Source organism: Phallusia mammillata, chromosome 1, assembly GCF_965637545.1.
Source record: "Phallusia mammillata chromosome 1, kaPhaMamm4.hap1.1, whole genome shotgun sequence".
Classification (NCBI taxonomy): domain Eukaryota; kingdom Metazoa; phylum Chordata; class Ascidiacea; order Phlebobranchia; family Ascidiidae; genus Phallusia; species Phallusia mammillata.
The window spans coordinates 14,010,920-14,026,496 of NC_137252.1; the positions used below are offsets into that span (position 1 = coordinate 14,010,920).

Here is a 15,577-nt window from a genome sequence, read left to right on the forward strand (position 1 = left end):
GTTGACCCCAACATTAAAACAAATGGTAAAACATTTTCGCTGTGATGGTAAGCAGCATTGTTGAAGATAGGTTTTTATTACTATTCATGACAAACACTTCAACATGGCAACAAGTCAGTCAGATGGTGTAGTAAGGTATGTTCATACTTCTGTTAAGCATTTAAAACTACACCCCAATTGCATCTCCATGTGTCAACTTTTAAACAGCATTAACCTTTGAATTTTACACAACCCATAATTTACCATTTTTATAAACCCATTTGGGTATGACAAAAAAATACATTTTAAACCACCCTAAAAGTAAAGCTTTCAGTTTGGATGTAAGGGTAACTTGGATTAATATTTGAAAAACTTCCAGCTATGCACATCACAGCACTCAGCATAAAATTAAACTTTTCAAACAAATTATAGATAAAACACATGTGCAACACAACCAGGTAAAGTTGTGACAGCACAACCTGGAATTACAAAAATACAAGGATTTTATAATGCGTGAGCAAAAGTTGTGAACCAAACTCTTGTGTATCTGAAAAACACACATACAGTAAACCTTGGTTAATCCTGGCCTGGTTGGACCACAAAATATGTCCAGATTAGCCGATAACGATCAGTTCAAGCCCTACCACATTAAACCCTGTGTTTTGTATGAATAAGGCAAAAATCTGGATTAACTGAATCCAGTTTAACCAGGGCTTACTGTATAGAGTAATATTGTGGTTTATAAAGGTTCCACTTAATAATCAGGGTTTAGGCGAATTTTTATACCATGTACCCATAAAATTGTGCCATTGGTGATTATGGTGATAGAGTTTGACAAAGCTTCTAGCTTTGGGGGAAAAATGACTATGACTGTCCCACTTTTTTTTTAACAAAACATGACTTGCAAATTCAATAAAATGTGAATACTATTCTGCACATTGCAACCTGAAATTCCAGGCTTACAATTTTCTGCAATTGCATATAGATTTAATTGTGCTGTTTATCAACATTGTCAGCACAGCCAGAGTTTTAACCGCAGTGCATCAACTCCATTCAGATAGTAACGAAAAAGTCTTTTATCACGGACAAAACCCAAGTTTTCATATAGTTTCAATGCAGAGTGGTTGGTTACTTCAGTTTCAAGAACAACCTGAAATAATAACAACACAGATTAACGTACTAAGGAACAATGACAAATGGAGGTTATTAAATACTCACACAGCAACTACCACTAACAGTATCCAATACACTAGCTAAATTTATCGTTTTAGCCACAACATAATTGACGACATGTACATACACGAACCTTACATGCAAATGAATGAGGCCATTTGCTTGCCTATAAAGTTGAAGTTTAATTTCCTTAGTTTCACAAATCCTAGTAACTCTTTAGACAACCACCAAAATAAAAAAGACTTTGTCTGGATAATAAATTCCCTAACTAGATGGAAAAACTATGAATTGTGCATATGTCTAGATTCAAATGTTGGTAGAAAGATGACGTTATTACATTTTTATTTCATATGTTTAAAATTTGTGTATACCATACCCACATGTACTATTTGTTGTAGTTATAATGGATTTACTTTTGTTATCAAATTCAACTTTAGTTTCTGCAAGCAGAATAAAATGTGTCAACCCCTGCATGCATTTGGTATAATTGTATTACTAAGGAGCTATCCTTTTTACGTTCGGAAAAATCAAATTGGTGAAGAAAACTGTATTTGTGAAATCCAACTCAAACTAAAATATTGTCAAATTTATGTTTACCACTATTAGGGAAGGGGACTCACAAATACCAAATTTAGGATTTAATTTGTAGCCATTGTACACTGTGAATTTGACAGTCAACAAAATTGTTTTAACTGGAATTATTATGACCAAAGTCTGTTTCAAAACAGTTCCAACTTCTGCCCGAAAACCCAAATAACAAGTGCAACAAATCTTTAGCATCTATGTCTATGTTTGCGATAACTTTATGTTGGCCTAAAGTAACCTCTTGTTGTGCTGTAGTTAGGAAGACATTAACCTTATGACCTGAATGCAGTTTCAGTGGCATGCTGTTTGTAGTTTTGCTTTTGTTTAGGAACAAAGTTTAAAGAAGTATTGAAAATTTAGGCATGGTTTGAGAAGTTTTTTTTAATTCACGATCAGTGCATAGACAATTATTTCCAAGCAGTGCAACATCATGGTAAAGCACAGAAAAAAAAATATCATTAACTTCTATCACCCAATGAATACATTTTGTAATTAAAACAGCCCAGTGTTTAACTTTAGTCTGAAACAATGTTTACGAGTAAAGGTGCTATCATCCACTCACTGGCATGGTATGGCTCAAACATCGCATGAAAACGCACACCTATTAGGTTATGTGATGAGGGCTTAAACCACTGTGTCAAATTCTCAGTGCATGACTCAAGGTTCGTATCTGTCATGTGTGCAAATTTACAGTTAAAGCACTCTTTCTTGACCAAAACATAGAAAGAATTTCATGTTAAAAAGACAAAAAAGCAGAAAAAAACTTGAAAGGTGGCTTAGCACACATTGCCCTTGCATATACACTATAACCTATTTTAAAACATAAATATATTTCCTATTCTTATTTTGTATTGGGTCCCATATTAGTCACCGTCTTTTATAACCTTAGTCGTTTCTACAGGCAAAAACTCATGGGTCCCCACACATGCAAGGTTGAAAATAATGCAATTCAAGAGATAACCATGAGAAAGTCGGGTGTTGTAAGGTAAAACACAGTGATCGGCACTGGGCTTAAATAATAATACTATGTAGAATACAAACTATAAAATTAGATTCATCCCAGATATTGTTTGAAGTATGTCCTATTTAAAAGTTTTAAAAAACTGACCCATTTTAGGGGGCTAGTAGGGTAACTAATTGGGTTCGACACACAAACTAAAAAATATATAAAAACCACAATGACTCAATCAATAGTACTGCAAAATTTCAGCCCAATCCGCCAATGATTAAAATTTCGACCACTGGAGGTTTTTTGAGCAACAACCGTTAATGTTTCTGACGTCATAGGGCTGTTAACAAGCCCCTAGATGCCATGGCACAAAAACGACCAACAAGCAACATACAACTTGTAATATCTCTATGGTTAACAACGTTTACCATGCAATTGTAGTATCACCACAATGTTGCGTGTGACGTCATAATCGGTTGTGATGCGTTGGGTTAACTGTGTATTGAACGTGCCATTCTATCTTTACACGTGTTGTAATAAGCTGAAGTGAAACAAATTGTTAAAATGTTGAAATATTGCCTTTTGGACCTACGCAAAACCAGTTGGTAAGTGTTGGTTATTTGGAAAACTTGTTATTGATGCTGTTGTACGTATTTTGACATTGATTTCGTTTATTCAGAAAACCGTATTGCAAATATCTCTAAACCTGTGTGGTGTAATGAGAGGATGCGAGTTTAAACTGAAAGGTCGCGTGAAACAAAACAAAAGGGATTCAACATTAAGTTTTCAACTGTTTGCCGTGATATTTGTGACCAATCATTGCATCATTCTTCTGCAATTTCAATTACCATGAGTGATACCAAGACCGAACAAGAGCTGTTCGACTTCTACGCCGACTTAATAAAACGAAAATACTTGTTAGCAAGTTGTCTGATGTTGGAGCAAAGTAACGCCCCGCAACTACGCGAATTGTGCGGTCAAGTAAATGACATTTTTGCAACTCTATTGGATCTTGCACAAAGGTGTTGCAACCCAGACGACCTAGATTGTGACGGACAGTTGATGATAAATGCCATTAAAAGATCAAAGGATGACTTTGACCGAAAATACGAGGAATGGTTTCAGCGTGGCGAAGCTCTGCCTTTGACGAGCCATGAAACGACCTCAAGGACAGCCAAAAAAGTTGACCAAGCTTCCACAGTTAGCAAAGCTGCAAGCTCTGTGGGGAGTTCTAGGGCAAGTATTCAACGCCAAGAAGCCTACGTTGACATGATAAAAACGTCTTTACAATTAAAGCAAACTCTAGAGCGTGAAAAAGAAGAAGACGAGATGGCAAAAACAACAAACGAGATGACAAGAACGACAAACGAGATTGCGAAACAACAACGGATCAAGGAAGCAATTCGAAAAAAGGAAATGGCAGAGGCCACCCTAAAAGCATGGGATGAGCAGTTGTCCGTACATTCGCAATTTGGCCAATCTGCATTAGAGAAATCCATCATGAACATGGAACCCTTTAGATCTCCACGACCGGTAATGCCTGTACCAAAAGCCGAGATGGAATTGAGTGTTGTTGATCAGCCGCAGCCATTGGCCAATGTCAGGGGTCCCTGTGTGAGAAGTAGCGTTCCGATGCAGAAACTTTCTCGGGAATTCGACCAAGGGTCACGTGCTCCTTTCCAGCATCGCCCAACCGTGGTCGACAACGACGGAATTTTACCTCCGCGTCCGGAATTGATGAAGTTTAAAGGTGATCCTCTTGATTATTATGAGTTTATTCGTAACTTTGAAACCCACATTGGAGCCCACGTGAGGTCGGATGTCACAAAGCTGACCTACTTGTTACAACAGTGCGAGCATGATGTTCGAGGACAAATAGCGCAGTAAAGACGAAGTAGATGGCTACTCGTTGGCGCGAACCCAGTTGTGGCATATTTATGGACGCCCTCATGTTATTTCTAAGGCCTGTACCCAATTGCTGTCAAAGACACCTATTATAGGTGAGAGGGATCCGGCTGGTTTGTTAAAATTAGATATCTTGTTACAACGTTGTCGCAGTGCCATGGCGGATGTTGGCGAGTACGCAGGAATCAATTCCCTGCACTGCATGTTACCGATTTTGAAAAAGTTACCGGACAGTCTTCAATCGAAATGGGTCGAATGGTCTGTTGAAGTCGCCAAAAATAGAAATATTGAAGCGGGATTTGTTGAACTCGTTGAGTTTGTTTCTCGCTTTTCTAAGATTTGGAATTCTTTATACGGCTAAAGCTTGTTTTCCCGTGAACGTGCAAAGGGCACCTCGAATCTAGTGAAACGACACAGTGCTGTCACGTACAACTCATCTGTCGAAGATTGTTCGGATTTGATATCTTCACAGCAAGAGTTCGTCTCCTGTGCCGTGTGCAAGAAAGGACACGGCGTTTACGAGTGTCCAACATTTAAGCAAAAGAGCTACCGCGAGCGCCGCGACGTTGCTACAAAACTTGATTTGTGTTTCAGATGTTTGAATCAGGGTCATCATATAGCTGATTGCCCCTCCGACGTTGCGTGTGTAGCATGTGCTAAGCTGTACCACCACACACTTTTACATAGGCCGGAAACAAATGAACCGATAGTACCCGAGTTGCGGGAGGCCGCTACTTGTTCATCAGCAGTCTTGAAGTCGACATGTGAGGAAAGAAAGAACCGAGTGAATGGTGTTTTTTCTTTGCGTCGTTCCTGTAAGGGTACGGTATAGAGGCCGTGAGGTAAAGACGTATGCGTTTATTGATCCCGGATCTACTGCAACGTTTTACAGTAAAAAATTAGCCAAGGCATTGGGCATAACTGGTGCCAAGCGTGATATATCTTTGCAAACCCTGTCTTCCAAGAAGTCATACCAGGGAACTGTGGCAAAACTACACGTCTTTCCACTTGAGGCAGACGAGCAGATCGACATAAGCAACGCTTTCTACATTGATGAAATTCCGACTAAACCAAATGCAACTTTGGACAAGGAAGTTCTTGATAAGCTACCACACATTGAAGGGTTGAATTTTCCTCAAGTGGATGGAGGCACAGTCACTTTACTCATCGGCATTGACGTGCCCGAAGCTCTCTGTGTAGAGCGCATTATTAAGGGAAATCCCGGTGAGCCCTGTGCATGGAAGACTCCGTTTGGATGGTCACTTATTGGGGCGACATCTCTAGCGGGATCGCCAAACTGCAATTTTGTGTCACTGATGGACAAATCGCTGTCGCAACAAATTAATCGAGTGTGGGAAATGGATTTTAGCGATGCCACCGCTGTGTGTGGAAACCCTTCGTCTAGGGAAGATCGAGTTGTTTTGGAACAAATGAGCAAGTGTGCTCTGCACTCAGATGGTCACTTTCAACTTCCTCTACCGTGGAGACCGGGTGCTCAAAATTTACCCGACAATCGAAATATGGCAGAAAAAAGAGCTGTTGGAGTGAAGAGACGCGTTGCTGAGATTGAGCGACACAGCGACATCAAGCGCTGGAAGTATGTGCCGACTAGTCTGAACCCCGCAGATGACGCTCGCGCGGTTTGTCTCCTGGAGAATTAGCTTCAGGACGCTGGTTGGTCGGGCCAAAGTTTATCTGGAATAGTGAAGACGAATGGCCTGCTTGTCCTGTGCAACTACCAGATATACCAGAAGAGTGTTTGCCGGTGAGGAAACAAGAATTGTCGATGCATTGTGTTGTTGGTTCGCCCACGGCTGCCACAGATCGACTTATCAAAAGATTCTCGTCGTTTTACCGATTAAAGAAAGCTGTAGCTTGGTTGTTGAGATACAAGCTGTTCCTACTTCAACGGATTGGGAAAGCAGTCGGTGAGATTCCTGTGACTACGCTATCTACTGAAGAGTTACAGCTTGCAGAAGTGGAGCTTGTAAAGTACGAGCAGCGAATTAACTTTCCAGCTCTTGTTGTCCCTCGTGAACAGCGTGGAACGTTTAGGAAACAAGACTGTCCGCGTGCTTTGATGAAACTGAACCCTGTGCTTTACAATGATGTTCTTCGCGTTGGAGGTCGCATTGGAAAAGCTAAAGTTGCGTATGATACGAAGTATCCTATAATTTTGCCCTGTGGTTCCTCTTTGACAGAACTTATTGTACAATGGCATCACGAGTCCATTGGCCATTCAGGCACTGGGCACATCCTTGCAGCAATTCGTGGCAAATACTGGATTGTGAAGATCGGCGTTGTTGTACGCCGCGTGCTAAACAAATGTGGCGTCTGCAGAAAAAGGGCAGCGAAACCAGCAACACAAATGATGTCGGATTTACCTGAGCATCGCCTACAAACTGATGAATCACCGTTCACAAATGTCGGTGTGGATTATTTTGGTCCGTTTCATGTAAAGCAGGGTCGAAGCAGTGTCAAGAGATACGGTTGCCTTTCACGTGCTTGTCTATTCGCGCGATCCACATAGAAGTCGCGCACGACCTTTCAACCGATTCATTTCTAAACGCCTTCAGACGTTTTATTGGCCGTCGCGGGATGCCCCGTTACATTCACAGTGACAACGGAACAAATTTCGTCGGTGCCGAAAAGATACTCCGTAACTCACTAAAATTGTGGAATCGGCAGCAGATCGATGAATTTCTGCGACAAAAGGAAATCGCCTGGTCGTTCAATCCTCCCGCCGCTAGCCACATGGGCGGCGTGTGGGAGCGCATGATACGATCAGTGCGACGCATTCTGTCCTCGATGGACTCGATGAGATACTCGCTCTCGGATGAGCTGTTGTCTACACTGTTTGTGGAGGTTGAATCGATTATCAATTCGAGGCCCCTAGTTCCGATCACCATTGATGCTCGCAATGACGAGCCCTTGACTCCGAACCACTTACTGCTGATGCGAGCAGCACAAAACCTCCCTCCTGGAGTCTTCGACAAAAAAGATTGCTACGTACGTCGACGTTGGGCGCAAGTTCAACACCTTGCTAACGTTTTTTGGAAACGCTGGGTGTCGGAATTTTTGCCGACGCTGGTTGAGCGCCAAAAATGGTTTCAGAAGACAGAAAATATGTAGATCAACGACATTGTCTTGTTGACTGACGAAACACAACCGCGTGCCAAATGGGCACTTGGTCGAGTGATGGACACTTTTGCGGACCAGTCCGGGACCGTACGTTCGGTTCTTGTAAAAACGCGCGGCGGTACTGTGCGACGACCCATAGCGAAATTGTGCAAAGTTGTTGACGCCGTGTGTGACGCCCATGTTTGTTGAGTGTGTGTTTTTTGTGTGAACATTTCGATATTTGTCTTTGTTAGAAATGTATGGGTCATCCATTTGTGGGGGGGGATGTAATATCTCTATGGTTAACAACGTTTACCATGCAATTGTAGTATCACCACAATGTTGCGTGTGACGTCATAATCGGTTGTGATGCGTTGGGTTAACTGTGTATTGAACGTGCCATTCTATCTTTACACGTGTTGTAATAAGCTGAAGTGAAACAAATTGTTAAAATGTTGAAATATTGCCTTTTGGACCTACGCAAAACCAGTTGGTAAGTGTTGGTTATTTGGAAAACTTGTTATTGATGCTGTTGTACGTATTTTGACATTGATTTCGTTTATTCAGAAAACCGTATTGCAAATATCTCTAAACCTGTGTGGTGTAAAGAGAGGATGCGAGTTTAAACTGAAAGGTCGCGTGAAACAAAACAAAAGGGATTCAACACAACTGGTTGCCCTTGTAACACTATTGCGCCAAAGAAATCTTTCGTTTGTGGTGCCCAGTAACATACAAATACGTTTTACACTTTAGGGCAGTGGTTCCCAAACTATGGTACGCGAAGGTCTCCAAGGTGGTACGCGAGCAACTTATTCAGTTCACACCAAACGATCGCAAATGATCTCCTAGTGATTATCGTAACTATTTTAATTTACACAAGTTACGTAGAGCGTGAAATTTCATACTATATTCCCAACTAAATTCTAATTCCTTGGTGTATTGATTGACGCATCGAACTGTAAAGCAGGGTTTCTTTGTGACGAAATAGGTGTTTTATGACGTTATGAATCTGTTATTACGACGTAATAAATCCTTAAAGTCAGATATTGTAATAAGCTACTAGTTGTGTTGACAGTGGCACCGTAGCGAGGGCGGTAAAAGTTTGACTAATTTTTGTTTAATATTTACGAGCCTTTGGTTACTAAAGGCTAAAGTTACTAAGGTAAAGTTAGTTAGTAAAGTTTAGTAACATTTTTATTCATTAAACATTTTGCACATCATTTTTTATTTGTGAATTCTGGAATTTTCTGACAATTATTGTAGGTGGTACGAGAACGCTGCATGAACCCAAAAAATGGTACGCGAGTAGATAAAGTTTGGGAACCACTGCTTTAGGGGCTTGTGGGGTAAATGTTAGGACTACAGGGTTGAACACAACAATCGACACCTATAAATGGCATACTATACAAGAAATCCAAATTTCAGCCAATTCTGACACTGTTTAAAAACTCACCCATTTTAGGGGGCTAGCGGGGTAAATACTGGGGTTATCAACAAAAACAAAGTGGGATGCACATCTACATGAATATATCTACCATCTTTGTAAATTTCAGCCAAATCCATCAAACATTTGATGGAAAAATGAGTCAGACAAACTTTGGGTAAAAACACCCATTTTAGGGCACTAGCGGGGTAAATACTGGGGTTATCAACAAAAACAAGGTGGGATGCACATCTACATAACTATATCTACCATCTGTGTAAATTTCAGCCAAATCCATCAAACATTTGAAGGAAAAACGAGTCAGACAAACTTTGGGGGGGAAATACCCATTTTAGGGGGCTAACAGGGTAAATACTGGGGTTATCAACAAAAACAAAGTGGGATGCACATCTACATGAATATATCTACCATCTGTGCAAATTTCAGCCAAATCCATCAAACATTTGATGGAAAAATGAGTCGGACAAACTTCGGGGTAAAAACACCCATTTTAGGGGGCTAGCGGGGTAAATACTGGGGTTATCAACAAAAACAAAGTGGGATGCACATCTACATAACTATATCTACCATCTGTGCAAATTTCAGCCAAATCCATCAAACATTTGATGGAAAAACGAGTCGGACAAACTTTGGGAAGAAAAAAAAAGAAGAAAGAAAAAAACAGAAAAAAAACAAAAACATTTTGAGTAAAATCAGTATGTGTCCCCTTCAAGGAAAGGGACCCATAATGAAAACAACATATATGTGGCCCCTGGAGAAAAAGGGGCTTGGTAATAATAAATATATATCTAAAAGCAGAGGTATAGACAACATAATGTCTGTTGGTGTTCACAAGATTATTTATCTTTCTGATTCTGATAAAGTACGTACCTCATCACATCCTTCCTCAGTCATTGCTTCAATTGCCATTTTCACCAAGTTTGATCCTAAACACAAAATAACAACTTAAATTTACAATACTGGTTAGAGTTGGTAAGTGCCATACCGATTCTTTTGCGTCTCACAGATTCATCAACTGCCAGCATTGCAATGTAGCCCCTCCTTGTTACTTTTTTGTGCAAATCTAATTTGCAAACAATGGCACCAACATACTGTGACTCAAAAATTGCCTAAACAAAAATTAACAGATTGAATTCAATTCAAAGTTTTCAAACACAAATTCAAATGAAATATACATACCAAAAAGCATAGGTGTGGCCAGTTATGAATGAAGTACCTATATGTATAAATAGAATATGGTTCAGACAAGTCTTTGGTTATCAGGTGCATGATGGCAGGCATTTGTAGTTCACTCTTGTAACGAACATAGCAAATCCCCCTGCTCGCTGACACAACATGCTCGGCAATATCCTCTTCTTGTACCGACATACAAAGAACAGACTTGTTTATTGCATCGTTGCTTAAATTCAGTTTATCAAACTGTTCTGTGATAGTCGGTTTATCGGTTGAATCTTTCTCCTTTTCTTGCTGACCTTCACCGTTGCAATGAGATTCACATGTGGTCATAATAACACTGTTTTTCTTTGGAGAAATGTTTGGCCCATTGCAGGAACTTTGTGAGTCTTTAGACACAGCTTGTTGACAATGGGTTGGGGAGTAAACTTGATCTTTGGACACAGTGGATGGTTTGTTGCAATCGGATGGCACTTCATTTGAGATTTCACCTGCAAACTGTTTATGAACCCCATTTATTGGAATTTTTTGCTTCACCACTTCTTGTATCGATGTCTGGTGGCCACACTCCATGTTGTTTCATACATTAACATGTCATGCTGGAATATAGCAATATATGAAAATATGATACCACCTTCTCTGTTACAGTTAAACCGCCCCTTAAACAGGCTAGTTAAAGTTTACTTCCCTTCTATTGACCAAATAAGATACTTTCCACACAATATTCACATTTTTTCATTTATTTAAACTAATTAAATGGATCAATTAAAGATACATATGGCATTTCATTTTAACTGTCCACTTTTCTCTCAGCACTCCACAATTAATCTCTACCCATATGGTACCTTTATGATTGCTCATGCCCCCAAAAATTATACACTTAGTTGCTGAATTCTTGTTCATTAAAACACAAAGTGATTTTTTATTTATTTCTATAATTCGGCCTAGTTTTCATTTATGTGAAGAATTTTGGATTTCTAACGATGATTTTTTAGAATAAAAAAAATCTGCCAAAAACTGCGGTTTTGTAACCTAAACAGGTAACAAAAAAAACAATAATAAAAGTGTTTTTAGATGCCGTTTTCTCTTAAGGTTCTTAATATTTTATACTGTGCTACTCTCCTATAGGACAAACATAAACATGCAGTTTAAAAAAGAAAAATTCAGTATTTTAACTGTTTTCATGCGGTTGCAACAATGTTAGGTGATGCTATTTATTAATCTTTCTTTTTCTTACAACACTTCAGATCAGTTTCCAATCCTACCAGAACAGAACCTCGTTCCACTTGAGTGGTTTGTCACAAAAATCATTTTCGTGTTTTTGATTTCTATCATATGCCAAAAATTGCTAAAAGGTTTTTTGTTTTAACAAACAAACAAACTACATGTCTGTAGTCACGTGATACAAAGCCGCTTGGTTAAAAAAATTATCAGTAAAGACGAAACTCATTGTGGATCATTTTTAATACAGTTAGAATCAGCGGCTTTTTGAGTTGTAAGCAAACAGCTTCAAACTTGCGGTGCCGGCCCACGCATGCGGCGCGTGATCGCATCCAAGGTCTTTGGAGGATCGCGGCGATCGCCATTGTCGTGTAAAAAAACGGGATTTTTCCGTAGCGCAGCCTTCAACACCAAGCATGTGCCTTTCAGCAGTTGTAGCATTCACATTTGATGTCAAACGTTGTTGAAAGATCGAACGCCGAGACTTTTGTTGACTGTTGTTAAGTTGCGGTTTATCAGCTTGCAATAGTTTTAGTTGCACATTGCAATGACACTGCAAAATGCTGTGGTGATTTTATGTGTGTGTTGTTAATTGTCTTTTATGTTGTGTGTGAAGTCTGGACTGTTGAATTTAGTACAGCGTGTCATCGAAAACTGATTGTTCGACAATTCAGCCAGCAGGCATGATTTTTCAAAATCTCTGATTCGTTGAAACCCAAAAATGGGGGCGTGTGTAAGATACGCCCCCCAGAGCTTACGTGTTAAGTTGACTTTCTTTTTAATATTGCGGATCTTATAACAATGATACGCTGATGCATTAGCAGATGTTGCCTTGCTATGTGTGTGATAGCCCGATGGGTATGTTAGCATTAAAGCAGCTTAATAAATACAGACAAAAAGGACAGACTTTCCATGATTCATGATTGTGCAATATTTTAAATACAGTCACGATAATTGTAAGTTTATACTGATTATGTGTTTCAGATACAATTATAAACTTTAGATTTACCCCTACAACAACGTGTTAAAACAATAAAATGGTAGGTTTTTTAATCGTTGCACTAATGGCTATTGCTACATATTTGTAACTGTTTTCCACACTCAATCAGGCCAAAGAAATCAAAGTTTTGGTAACTGGAGCAGCTGGACAAATTGGATATTCTTTGGTTTTTCCTATTGCAAATGGAGATGTGTTTGGAAAAGATCAAGTAATGCTGCTGTTGATGATCGTAAAACGTCAGTTTTTTTTCTTATACTGTATTTTTTTAGCCAGTGCATGTGGTGCTTCTGGACATACCCCAGATGATTGAAGCTGTAAAGGGAGTTGTTTTGGAACTTCAAGATTGTGCTCTTCCCAGCTTGAAAAGTAAGACTCATGCAGCAGAGCATTTAAAATATTCTGTTTCTTGCCATTTTGTCTACAGATATCACAGCAACTTCAGATGTTCAAGAGGCATTTACTGATATTGATTATGCTATCCTTGTTGGTGCCATGCCCAGACGACAAGGCATGGAAAGGAAAGATCTTCTCAAAGCTAATGCCAAGATATTTGAGCAACAGGGAAAAGCACTTGATACATACTCAAAGAAAACTGTTAAGGTTGTTACTCTAGCTTCTGGTTACCTAAAAAATGCATATGCCTCATAACTTCAGTCCAAGGAATTGCATTAGAATTAACAATGCTTTTGTATGGCGATATTCTATGCATACATTAGTATAATGTATAATGGTTGGGCATCTTAAGAAGTTTGTACAATAGCCCTTGGTGAAATAAAGTAATTATTTTTGTTTATATATAGGTTCTTGTGGTTGGAAATCCTGCAAACACAAATTGCCTGATTGCAGCAACCTGTGCACCATCGATCCCTAAAAAGAACTTCACTTGTTTGACAAGACTTGACCATAATCGTGCCAAAGCCCAGGTCAGTTATTAAAAAGGTCAACTTGTTTTTAAATTTTAAAACACAATTACAATGCAGATTGCTGGAAGACTTGGAATAACAGCTAATTGTGTTGAAAATGCTATTATTTGGGGAAATCATTCTTCAACTCAGTATCCTGATGTGTCACATGCCTCAGTTAAAATTGGTGACAAGCCTAAACAGTCTGTTGTGGAAGCAGTGAAGGATGATGCTTGGTTAAATGGTGATTTCATTACGGTATGTATTGTATATATATGTAAAGCTTGTTAAAATATCTGTAGTGTTATAATTCTGGTACCACAACATAAATTATTTGTACCCAGAAAAACTTAAGATGGTTCAACAATCTGGCATAAATATATATTTTAGGCACATCTTAAAAAATGTTAGGATTTTTGCTCAAACAAAAAAGTGCAAAAGAATAAAATAAACTGAAAATGATTAGCCTATTGTCTTATTCTTTGGTGTTGTATGTTAGCATAATATGTAATTGCATGAAATTGCGTCTACAGACAGTACAAAAGCGTGGTGCAGCTATCATTGAAGCAAGGAAGCTTTCCAGTGCTATGTCTGCTGCAAAGGCTATTTGTGACCATATCAGAGATTGGCATTTCGGAACACCAGCTGGTCAATGGACCTCAATGGGAATTTACTCCACTGGTAAATTCTATGAAATTGCGGAAAACCTTATCTACAGCATGCCAGTTTACATCGATGTAAGTATGATTACAATAATGTGTATAGCTATGGGTTTCACCAGTGTCAAGTACAACAGGGCTCGTAGTAAATATTTGCAAAATTTGTGCTAAAAAGTGCAAGCAAAGCCATAATGTGCAGTTGAAAAACGTGCAAGTTCAAAAAGTGACCACATTTTTTAAAAATACTGCTCTTTTATTTAAATTGTTTACTTTAAATCAATTTATGGCACAAACAGCATAAATACCTGTTTAAAACACTGTATCTCTAAAAATAATGACGATTAGGGCTATTAGGGTTGGGGTATTATCATTAAAAATTTAATAAAAAACGAACTTGCACATTTTAAAATGTGGCCGTATTTTGACCTGCACATTGTGCAAAAAACGATCGCATGTCCGTCTCGCCAATGGGTCACACCTGCAACTTGTGTACACTGATTGTGAAACAAAGAAAAACCCCATTTAACTTACTTGAAATCTAATCCGCTAAAACAACCCTTTCTTTTGTTTAGGACCAAGGGTGTTACAAGGTGGAGGATGGATTGTCGATCAGCGACGCTTCGCGTGCTAGAATGGATGCGACAGCCAACGAGCTTTTGGCCGAACGCAACGACGCGTTTACTTTCCTTCAGGGCCAGTCAAGTTGACTCGCTGGGCAGTCTCAACTGTAATCACCACAAATGCACCAACAACATTAAAAACGTTGTCATTATTTGCGAATTAACCATTATTATGAGTTTTGTTTGGGCTTCTATAACTACTGTAACTTCTGCCAAATGTTTTTTTTTGTTGTTGATGGTGCGTTTGTTTGCAGGTGATAGTAATTGGATGTCACATATTTATTGTGACATTTAATCAAATGCTTAATCCATAAGTAGTTACCCACATCTTTACCGCATAAGACAAGTTCCACAACATCTTCTTTGTGTCCCTTCACTATTGTTTTCGTGTAGCAAAGTATTAAGTTCCCAAACCTCTGCAAGTTCCGTATATTTTCCACAGCAACAGCTCTGAACTAATCTTTGTAAACTGAATTAAAAATCTTTACCAGTTGAGACTGTGTGTCAAATTGGCTGTAAAGCTGACACGTTGGACGAGTGACTTAATGTGTGTCCATTTTCCGTAAATGCGTGTTGTAATCGTGTTTCGGCCAAACTGTGCTTCCTCCAAAATATAAAGATTCAAGTGGTATGGCCAGTGTATGCTGTTGTTGGCAGAGCAGTAGTACATTTCAACATTATAAACAATTATGGCTGCTAGTTCCCAAAGTGTGGGTTCGAACCCCACCACGACTCTCTTTACCCAGTACTGTTTAAATCGGTGCAATCACAAAGTTTGTACCGAAATAAACGCCTATTCAAATCAAATGCTTAATTGGTGTACCTAAATGTGACAACCAGCTTAACA

The 15,577-nt window shown here is 39.1% G+C and overlaps 2 protein-coding genes across 2 annotated transcripts; one reads left to right on the forward strand and one right to left on the reverse strand.

Annotated features, from left to right (window-relative positions):
- Nucleotides 1-57: 57 nt before the first annotated feature.
- LOC145220350 (N-alpha-acetyltransferase 30-like) lies at nt 58-10,979 on the reverse strand. The gene is made up of 4 exons (XM_080087589.1): nt 10,335-10,979; nt 10,141-10,264; nt 10,026-10,081; nt 58-1,129 (listed from the first exon to the last, which is right to left on the reverse strand). Exons 1-4 carry the CDS (start codon nt 10,899-10,901, stop codon nt 992-994), a joined length of 885 nt encoding a protein of 294 aa, XP_079943715.1. The 5' UTR covers nt 10,902-10,979; the 3' UTR covers nt 58-991.
- Nucleotides 10,980-11,857: 878 nt separating this feature from the next.
- Nucleotides 11,858-15,359, forward strand: LOC145220296 (malate dehydrogenase, cytoplasmic-like). The gene is made up of 8 exons (XM_080087552.1): nt 11,858-12,589; nt 12,659-12,757; nt 12,819-12,915; nt 12,974-13,149; nt 13,350-13,472; nt 13,530-13,709; nt 13,985-14,188; nt 14,683-15,359. Exons 1-8 carry the CDS (start codon nt 12,587-12,589, stop codon nt 14,815-14,817), a joined length of 1,017 nt encoding a protein of 338 aa, XP_079943678.1. The 5' UTR covers nt 11,858-12,586; the 3' UTR covers nt 14,818-15,359.
- Nucleotides 15,360-15,577: the final 218 nt, after the last annotated feature.

What these genes read in the sequence shown, in the direction of transcription:
- LOC145220350 (XM_080087589.1), bottom strand. Translation starts at nt 10,901, where the DNA reads ATGGAGTGTGGCCACCAGACATCGATACAAGAAGTGGTGAAGCAAAAA. An exon ending in GGCCACACCTATGCTTTTTG is followed by an intron (nt 10,265 to 10,334) that starts GTATGTATATTT and finishes ATTTTTGTTTAG; the next exon opens with GCAATTTTTGAGTCACAGTA. An exon ending in TGTGAGACGCAAAAGAATCG is followed by an intron (nt 10,082 to 10,140) that starts GTATGGCACTTA and finishes TTTTGTGTTTAG; the next exon opens with GATCAAACTTGGTGAAAATG.
- LOC145220296 (XM_080087552.1), top strand. An exon ending in ACTCAAAGAAAACTGTTAAG is followed by an intron (nt 13,150 to 13,349) that starts GTTGTTACTCTA and finishes GTTTATATATAG; the next exon opens with GTTCTTGTGGTTGGAAATCC. An exon ending in GCATGCCAGTTTACATCGAT is followed by an intron (nt 14,189 to 14,682) that starts GTAAGTATGATT and finishes TCTTTTGTTTAG; the next exon opens with GACCAAGGGTGTTACAAGGT.